General features: G+C 38.2%; 1 protein-coding gene across 5 annotated transcripts in view; it reads left to right on the top strand.

The window, feature by feature from the left end:
* Window positions 1-525: 525 nt before the first annotated feature.
* The window catches only part of sorcs3b (sortilin related VPS10 domain containing receptor 3b), a 77,473-nt gene continuing 67,808 nt past the window's right edge, over window positions 526-10,190 (top strand). For all 5 annotated transcript variants that reach the window (XM_044136514.1, XM_044136517.1, XM_044136515.1 and 2 more), the window contains exon 1: window positions 526-1,374. In XM_044136514.1, coding sequence (XP_043992449.1) covers window positions 727-1,374 — 648 coding nt within the window. In that variant the 5' untranslated portion in view covers window positions 526-726. The remainder of the gene's footprint in view (window positions 1,375-10,190) is intronic.

Here is a 10,190-nt window from a genome sequence, read left to right as displayed (position 1 = left end):
AGAAAAAACGAAAACAAAAACCTCTTGCAGGGACAAGAGGAGAACCGAAAATTCTGCACCTCAGCAGCATCGCAGCTTGGAACGATAATACTAAATCTGGATCTTTATCAGCAGTCCAAGTGAATCTCTTGCAAATGAACTCTCCCACATATGTTCGGGCGTGCAGATCTGACAGGTGAATCCGCTGCTGATTGATGCCAGCAAATTATGTTTCTTTTTTTTTATATCTCCACAGTCCTTTCAAAGGCAAAATGTTGCCTAAGATTGAACGATGTTATGCAAATCACTTTTTTTTCCCCGGTAACGGTTTTAACTCTGTCAAGAGCTGCTCTGGATAACTTCCACAGGTTTTCACAAACAGACAGCCAGACATGTTACTGAATGAAAGCCTAGATCGTGGAATGATTTCAAAAGGATTTGAAGGCTTTAAAGTCTCCCTCCTCTTTTTCTTTTCTTTTTTTTTCCAGACATCCTCATGAGCTCCATACTACCCGTCCTTGCAGATACTCTCTGCTGGCGCGCTTGCCTGATGCGCAGCGCCTCCCCAACTGGTCCCTCACTTTGACAAATTCTTGGACGTGAGTGGTTGTGCTGAATGGATTTTTTTTCTTTTCTTTTTTTTTTTTTTACTTACAGACATAATTCTCTGAATATTTGAGAAATCGAACAGCTTTGCCGCACTACTATCTGCTCTGCAAAGGAGGGCTGCCCGAATTGGAGAGCACAATGACACTTTGGTCATTTTGGAGTTGCTTTCTTCTGGCTTTCATTCAGCTATTCCCCTTTCACCTCAAGTTGGCGACTCGGGCGGAGATAAGTTTTCCTAGACTGGCAAACAGATTTCATCCCATGGAGGTAACGTCGCCGATGGGACATATGAACAGAAAATCAGCGGGGATCGAAGTCTCGCTGAAAGTCAGTGACCGCAATGAAGTTTTGCACAGGTCTGAAACTGACGGACCCGCGAGACCAAAATGTAAGCAGGAGGTGAAAAATGAAACCGTGATTGCAAATGGCTCAATGGTAAACAATGTCAACAATCTCAAAATACCAGCCAAAAAGTGTGACAATATTTCGACGGCAGTGATTGAAACACCCAAAGCCACATTTTCAATCGGGGAGAGGAAGAAAAGAAGTGTCGGCGTGTCCCACAACGAGAACTTGGACAGGAGTATCACTGGGGAAGCGCGGAGGTCCGTGAGAACTGTCCAAGGTGCTTCTAACTTCAGAAGCGAGTACCGGCGCACAGGGGAGGAAAGCAGGGGCTCAAACCCGAAGCAGAGCGAGCCTCACCTGGACACCTCCACTTTTGCTCTGTCGGGGGACTCGACGCACAACCAGGCGATGGTGCACTGGTCGGGGCAGAATAGCAGCGTGAGTTTCAGTTTGAAAAACAACACACAACTTGAGATAGGAAGGGTTTAAAATGCCCTTCACTTGCCCATTTGCTGTTGCATCTTGAAACGGAAACGTTTTAGATGTTTTTAGAAAACCACATTTTTACGCACGTTTTTCCCTATGTAAATATTTAAGCCCGACAAACAGGCACATAACAAATTATAGATGTATATATTATCATATCTACATTAATACTCATTTTTGTTGTTTGTTGTAGGTGCCCGCTGAGTGTTTTGAATGCATGCAATCCTCCTGTTTATCTCTCTGCTTTTTTTTTTTTTTTTTTTTACATTTATCCAAAGAAGAATCATTTATTCAACTGTTTGTCACTTGAACTTTAAATTAATATCCGTCCTTGCAAGTAAATTTGACGAGGCACAGAGCTGTGGGAGGGTGCAGGCATTTTGGCAGCAATCACAACACATTAATTATTTATGAAATAATCAAGTAATGTCTCCTAGAGAGGTGCAAGAGCTACAATTAGAATAACTGTGTCCAACCTGGGCCCCTAATGTGACGCTGATGAAACAGCGTCTGACCTTTTAGCAAATTAAATACAGTTTTATTATTGACAGTAAACTCTTGCTTAGTTGATAAATGTTGTTGCTCTGTATGCTTGCCGTCTTGATAAATCCCGGTTTAACACCACAAGGCGGCTGAAAAGCATGCCAAGACATTGCTGCATCCCTCCACGTTAACCCCCACACCCTCACGCCAACACACACACACCCACCCACGCACGCACACACATGCACACGCACGCACACACACACACACGCCTATTCACTACATTTTAAAACACATATTGTGGGTACACACACTCCAGCAACACAGAGACAAAGCCAAGGTGATTTTATCTCATGCTTTAAATATGCAGCATGCAAAGATGTTTGCAAGCAGCAGGATTTATCAGGAGCAAAGATCTCCAAACTACAAAGAGCCTTGGACTAAAGCTGCTGCTCTACGTCTTACCTTTTTTTTGTACTTCAGGTAACTTAGATCACCTCAGTCTAGCAGGCAAAACACTCTGTGTCAGAAACAATCATTTCATTCCACATTTTATAATTTCCACATCCCCAGTGAACAAGCTAATATTCCTGTTTTTTTTTCTTTTTTCTTTTTTTTTTACACTGTCAGATCAATTTCTTTTTATAATTCAATCTTTAATTGCTTTTCTTATCTGTTCCATTTTCTGTTATATGGCACATATTATTATGTTCTCAAACTTTTGCTACGTCGAAGCATTTTTGAAATCATACAACCTCATATGTAATGAATAATGAAATATGAGGTTATGACCCCCACCTCCACTTTTTTTTTTTTTTTTGCTTTTTCCTGCATAACAGTATTCTCTGGATCTTTGATGAGCTTGTCACTGCAGCCAGTCAACATTTTAGATTTATACAATCTGGACTCCAGTCTGTGGTCCTGAAAGTACAAGTGAAACAGCAGAGCTTAAATTTATGGGGTTTTACGACTGGATGTTAGAGCTCAGGCTATATTAGATGTAAATGACTGATAATAAATTCAATCTTAAAGGGACATTTGAAGGAAAATTACTTCAGTCCTGCGGTCTAGGGTGGTTCTATCAAATTTTCACTTCAAGACATCGCCTGCGATTTGGGCAATATGTCAAATCCCACAGGAAGAAAAATGAGAGAGACGTTGAGGGTGATGGCGAAAACTGCCAGCAGGGGATCTTCTGAGTTCAGATTTGATAAAGAATCTCATCGTGTAAAAACCCTGAACCTGTCCATGAGTCAGTCTTCCAACTATCATTTGATTTCTGGGATTGTCTAAGACATCAAAGCCTGAAGTCGTAGCCCCCTGGACTCTGACTTTAAGAGAGATAACATTGATTGGGTTCAACCAGGGGAATAAAACATATACCCCACAAATTCCCTTTTAAATTCATGCTCCTTAACTGTGGGTCGTATTGATTGGTAGTGCATGTGTCTTGTTGCTTAAATCTGTCCTGCATGTGAATGGGGAAGGTGCTGAAAAGGAATATGATTTGTAATGATGCACTTTTAGTTTGGACGAAAATTTTAATTGCGCAAATTAGGAAAAGCAACACTGCAGCCCTACCAGAACAATTGTGCATAAACAATAGGTAGATGGATACCGACATGGCTGGTGAAATTTCATATGAAGAAACTCCAGTGCCTTGCATAAGTCATGTCATATCCACAAAATCAATTGTATTATGTTTGTATTTTGTGTGAAAACAGAGTAGGGCACAAGAGGGGAATAGAGGGCAGATGATAAATTGTTTTTCTTCTTTTTTTCTTTTTTAAATGTGTAAATTTTTAAAAAGTTTAGTCTCTCTTTACTTTCCCAGTCCTAAATGAAATCCAGCACAAACCAACAGCCTTCAGAGAACAACTAATTATTAAATATATGTAATCTCTGTATCATTTAATCTCAGTGTAAATAGAATTGTTTTGTGTAGGCCATGCAAGGAACCCACTGAGAAGAAGGTCCTCCAGATTATTACTCTGGAGGAGCTGGAGAGATCCACTGCTCAGGTGAAAGAATTTAAAGGCACAACTATTAGCCTGCACTCCCCATATCTGGCTTTTATGTAAAAGTGGTCAGGTTGCTGAATTAGTCAAGAAAAGCTATAGTGTCATTCAAGTCGTGGAGAAAAACTTTTTATCCCACACAAGGATGCAAAAAAAGCTTTGTGTGGTCAAAAACAAATGGGGATGACTATCAGCTAAATACAGGGCAATTCTGGAAGTGAAAATGTTCAAAGTCACAAATAACTTGAGGCTGAGCCGGAGGTTAACCTTCCAGCAGGAAAACAAAGAGAGCCACCTCATAGCATTTGTGTTGAATTTCCCCAGTCAAATTCTATGCATAAAACCAATTGAGCCTTTCTATTCATTCATTCTCTGCATCCAATCCCACTGAGCTTGAGCTATTTATCGCAAAAAAGTTGGCAAAATTTTTTGTCTCCACATTTCCATAAATTGTGCACCACAAATATAAATTTCTTAGTGTTGGCCTGCATAGAACCCTATCAAAACCTGTAAACGTTTTTGGTTGTAATCCATAACAAGCTTGTTTTTGTTTGTTTGTTTTTTTCTCTCACATAAATGCTAAACAGTTGTTGCAGCACATATTAAACTACTTCAGTGGATGCAAAGCCATCCTCCCCTTAAAGGCAGACGTCTTAGTGTGCAAGCCAGTTGATGATGATCTGGGAGTTTATTGGCAGCCAAATGATTTTGGGCTCCTGATTGACCATTTTTCCAAGCTCCTCACAGACGGCTGATCAAACCAGGACGGAGTGTTCGAGCCGAGGACATTAATGAGCATCTTTATTGACTACACATCCCTGGAGCGTCTTCTGTGCGTCCCTGTAAATAATGTTCCTATATAGAAAGGGTCTGATCATCTTTACCGCCCTGCTGTTGGAAACTTCCTTTAAGAGGTGCCAGGCATTGATGAGGCTGGCTCCTCTCCTTCTCTTTTTTCTGTGCTTCCTTTTGAGGTGGAATTAGTCAAACGGATCTGTCAGTTCTGTAATGTTGTCTCTTCTTCTTCTTTTTTTATTTTTTTGTTGTTGTTGTGACTTACAGAGAACTAGACAGGCCCCCTGGGTCGTGTTGTCAGAACGCTTAATCAAAACGAGGCCATTATTGTTCCTCATAATCTCATTGGTATAAATAGACAATAAAAAAAGAGGAAATGACATGGCCCTGGGGGACACCTGTGTTTAAAACCGTTTCATTACATAGACAGCCATTCCATTTAATGCGCCAGAAATTCATTGATCCATAAAATCAAATGGAATGGGTTCCCAAATCACAGAGGTGTTTGACCAGAATTTGGTTCTGTTACAGGGTGGTGAAAAGAGCATTATAAACCTTTCACATTTGAGGCATAGCAAAAGGCAAAATAGAAGTTTATTTTGTACTCAAAATGCATGTCCTTCATACTGCAAATCAGTTGTAAAATATTAAATGCTTTTCTTGCCAAACATGGGGAAAACTCTTTAATGGTCTCTAGTCAAAGGGTTAATAGTTCCTCAAGGCTTTTATCCATGAACTTTTTATCATCCTCTGGCCCCCTGCTTTCCATCTAAGGGGGTTTTTGATCCTCACTGTGCTTGATGAAAACCAAAAAACAGTTCATGCTTTTACATTAGAGTATAAATTACTTTCTCTCTGTGATGCACTTTATATTAGTCGACTTTCCCGTACTCTGCATCTCTTGAGTTTTTTTCTTCTAATTTTATATTTACTTTAATAACAAGTATTAGCTTGTGCTTTTTTTTGTTGCCGTTGTTGTTTTCTAAAGTTGCAACTGGCGACACAAAAACAAAACAAAAAATCTTTCTTTTTTTTCCCCCTGCAAGGCATTCTTGTCCTCCACATGCTTGTCTCTGGAGGTGTCAACACCACACACTTGTTCATTAATCCCACTTGTCTTAAGCCTTTAGGGTGCACTGTCCACTGATGGAATCGTAAGATGCTGACGGAAACTGCAGCTGTGCGCTGTATAAAACGTAGAGTACAGCCATTTATCCAGTCACTGTGAACTCAGCAATCGTGGCTATGTGGCTTCAGAGAAATTAATTCTGTTTTTGTTGGCCAGTTGTGATGGCATCTAATGAGGAGAAGTGACATGTTTCTCTGAGCGCCGAGTTTTACTAGAGGTTATTTTCCACGATTACTTCATAAATGCGGTTGGCAATAATGCCTTGTAAAAGTATTGAAAGCTATTCAACATCTTGTCATGTTAGAACCATAAACTTCAGTTTGCTTAATGTGAATATTATATCATGACTAACACAAAGTAGCTCATAATTAAGCAATGGAAGCAAAATAAGGCAAGGTTAAATTGCTTTTTTCAGTGATAACAGGTTTGTTAAATTTACATGCATTTGTTTTGCACCCCTCCTTACTGAACTTGTGTTGACCCCCAATTAAAATCCATGGCAACCAGTTTCTTTCAAAAGTCACTGAATATGAAAATAGAGGACACTTGTGTGCAACTATTGTCCATAAAGATACAGTCATTATGTGAAGGCCCCATAGGTTTGCTGGAGAACATAAGCACACAAACCGCATTGTGAAGACCAAAGAATACATCAGACATCGATAACATTGTGGAAGAGTTAAAATCGGGACTTTGAACATTTCAAGGATAATTGTTTGGTTTAAGATCTAAAAATACATCATGATAGAGTACTGTATATTTATCACCACTTAAAACCACTGAGTTATTACTTCAAACAACTATTTATTTAATTGATGGAAATGAGTTACCACAACTTTTTTTATTTTTTTAGTTGAAGTTATTTCAACTAATTTCTGTTATTAGGATGTACTGTTAGGTTTTACAGTCCAGGTTAAAAATAATAGAAGGTTTTTGTTCAAATGTGGCAGAATATGAAAAAGTCCACTGAATATAAATACTCTTGCAACTTACTGTAAGATGAGGGACAAAGTCAAAGCCGCACCCACTTCAGTAAAAGTTTAATTTTGGTTGTTTTTTTGTTTTTTTTTCTACAGAAAAATAGCTTCATAACACTGGGATCAAAGTATACAACCTCTCTGCCTCGATTTCAACCTTGTGCTTTCATTTTAGTAATTTAGAAAAAAAAGTTCACGAGTTCAGGAAAAGCCTCCTCGAAAAAGTTTAACCAATCAGTTGACACAATCGTTAGTGTTACACACTGAAAACTTACTTTGTCACTCATTAAAATGGCTAATCGTTACAAGAATAATATTAAGCCAAAACTTATAACCGTTAATTAACCAAAAACCAACAATCTTCTAATCACTTAGCATTCTAAGGTCCAGGAAAAATTATTCATTAATTAAGGAAACCTCTTGTTTTGCAGTTTGTTTTTTTATAATGACTGGGTGGACAAAAGAAACAGCAACACTCTCCTAAAAGAGTACAATTAGTTTTATTTGAGATGCCTACAACGCATTTAAAACTGCAAAAGTTTTGTTGGTTTTTGTTGCTAAAGGAGGTCGGCTTTTGATTTCTTCTGGAGTCCTTTTTTATATATATATATATATAAAAATTTGGACACCACATAGATTTTATTCGTTGGTGCTCAAGATGTGTCTGCTTATAAATAAACATGTTCGTAGCAATTATTGGTATCATGTAGTTTCCCAGTGATTGTAGTTGAGTCACAGCAAATTGGAATCCCACCGCTTCAGGACCATTGGATTTTTTTTTTTTGAAACTGCCTACCTGCACAGTGGGATTTGACTTTTTTAAATTGTGGTAACAAGTCATAGTTATTCAACTCAGCAATGATCTCTTTTAACCTGAACTACGGCCTCATCCATAAAATGGTCAAGAACATTGCTGTGAGAAAATGTGTTTGCTCAATATAATCTTTGGAATGTTTTTGACTATTAGTCACACTTATATGTTTCTGATGATCACAGTTATTTATATCAAGCAAACATGATGTAAGGAAAAATTTTAAAAAAAGAGGAATTTGAAAATAATTTACTAACATAGCCCTGTATCAAATTGTTATTGGTCTGCAAAAAATAAAAATAAATAAAATAAGAGATTACCTGCATATCCTTAATCACATTTCTTGAATTTAACTAGTCATGCCTAGGCTTTATCTGTTTACACAGCGTAGTTAAATCATAAATTAACAGTGATTGGCCACATGAGTTCACTGGCCTGATTGTGATCACTTGTCTCAAGTATAAGGTCGGTGTTAAATGAGGGGACAAAAAAGAGCGGAGCTATATAAAATCTACTTTCTTGAGCCTCCCATCATGTGATAAATTTATTCCCTCTTCATTAATGAACCTGGAGTGTTGCTATGATTCTTTCATTTGTTTGAGGAATCCTTTAATCTCCTATAGCAGCCAATCAGGTATGCCTGAACTCTCACACACAGTACCGCCTATTTTTACAAAGCTCCTCCTTCAGATCTGCAGTCCCCAACTGAGCTTCTGCTTCAGAGAGAATCCCTTCTCCACACAGCTCCTCCAGACTAGCAGCAGCAGTCATTAGCTAGCAGTCTTCTGAACTGCGCATAGGTCAAACCTACTTCTCAGTCAAACCTAAGAATGGTTGTAGACAAGATAATGAGAAGCATTGTTGTGCTGATGTGTTGAATGCAGAGTATTGAAAAGAGCAGGGGCTTCTTAAAGAGAACTTTAAGGCATCAAATAACAATGTCAAATTTCTTTAGTTGTGTTTGATATATGCAGCCTTTATGTAACAACTGAAGGTAACATAGTTGCTTAATTGTTCTTTAAAATGGTACTTTGTGCCTGGAAACTACATAATACCATCCCTTTAATGACTTAGCAACAAAAGACAGGGCAAAAATGGCATCAGTCTGTTCTGAGGTAAAACTGATTTTAACCAAAAGAACACAGCGGCCTGTCTCCTATTCGTCATTAAACATCATGAAACATTAATTATGAAAAAGAACATCAAGGCAAGTGGTGCTTTAGGACTTTGATGACTTGACATAATTGATGAAGAAATGATTTCTTAATTTTTTTCATGAAGAATTTTCTGAGGGACAACGTCTGACTATTAGTTTGTATCCTTATGCTCGAGAGGGCTTCAGCTAAACTAGTGCAGATTCTGATCAGCAGGTCAGTGATGCAAAGCAAACCAACAAGTCCAGGTTGAAGTAGTTCAAAAAGAAAAAATGAAGGTATTGCAAGACTTGCTAGCAGTTGTTGCTTACAAGGGTGGCAAAATAGACTTGTTTTTTCTCAGCCTATTTCTTATTTTTCTCTTCAGTGTAAAACGTTTAAGTCGAATTAAAGAATGCAATCTAAAGAAATCATGAAAGAGAGAAACAACAGTTTATGCATCTCAAGCTTTAGTACCGAAATCTAATAAAGTTGAAGTTTCAATCTGATTAACTAAAGTAAACCAATCTGTAGCAACCTATAGTTACCAAAGTCAAGTTTATTTGCATAGCACATCACAACAACAAGGCAGTTAAAAGTGCCAAAGGAAAAAAAAAAAAAAAGGTTATTTTATTTTATTTTCTGGGGTAATTTTCAGGGTTAGGATGATTTTGATTTTGTTTTTGTTGACAAATGCTTGACAAAAAAGAAAAACTGAGGAGAGGGAATTGTGTGTGCGACCTTCAGCTTTATTAGTGACAAACAAGCACTTATTGGCAGGTAGGCAGCTTTGCTCTAAAACACCCAGTTTCATCTGATGGGCTTATGTGCCTCTGTTCGTCTCCGGCAGTAAGCAATTACTTCCCTCTTCTTTTACCTTGGACTTTCTTTAACTCCCAGGCTCACCGCACCACTGTCCTTACCACCACCCCCACCTCCTTCAAAAATAATTTACATAGAAGATTCTTGGTTAGGCTTACAACATTTTATGCATGACTTTAAATAAATAAATTACATAAGCTGTACTCTTTTCACCAACCCTCGCCAGTGGACATGTTGGAGCAGAAACACATGGCTTCCTCAGGGACTGTAGATATGCAACTGTGGCTTCCAGCAACTTCAAATAGTCAAAGTTTTCAAGTAACTAAAATGGTATTTACATAAGGATCAGTCTGATCTTATGTGTACTCCAAGTAAAATATCTCACATACAAGGCTCTTCACGTGGATTCTGTAAAAAATGGGTATTTTTCATGCTATAATGAATCTGAAAGGTTCTTTTGCAGTAGAGCAGGACGCTGTAGAGACGTGGGCAGCAGTTGTTAATGGCTATCGCCAGCTTTTTATGTTTTTCTTGACATTATGATGGTTTTTAATCTATTTTTATGTTAGAAATAATTGTTAGTGCTACAGTGACAGACTA

The sequence above is a fragment of the Gambusia affinis genome, linkage group LG13, assembly GCF_019740435.1.
Source record: "Gambusia affinis linkage group LG13, SWU_Gaff_1.0, whole genome shotgun sequence".
Classification (NCBI taxonomy): Eukaryota; Metazoa; Chordata; class Actinopteri; order Cyprinodontiformes; family Poeciliidae; genus Gambusia; species Gambusia affinis.
The sequence above is the reverse complement of the archived record's forward strand: the minus strand, read 5'-3'. Positions and strand labels throughout refer to the sequence as shown.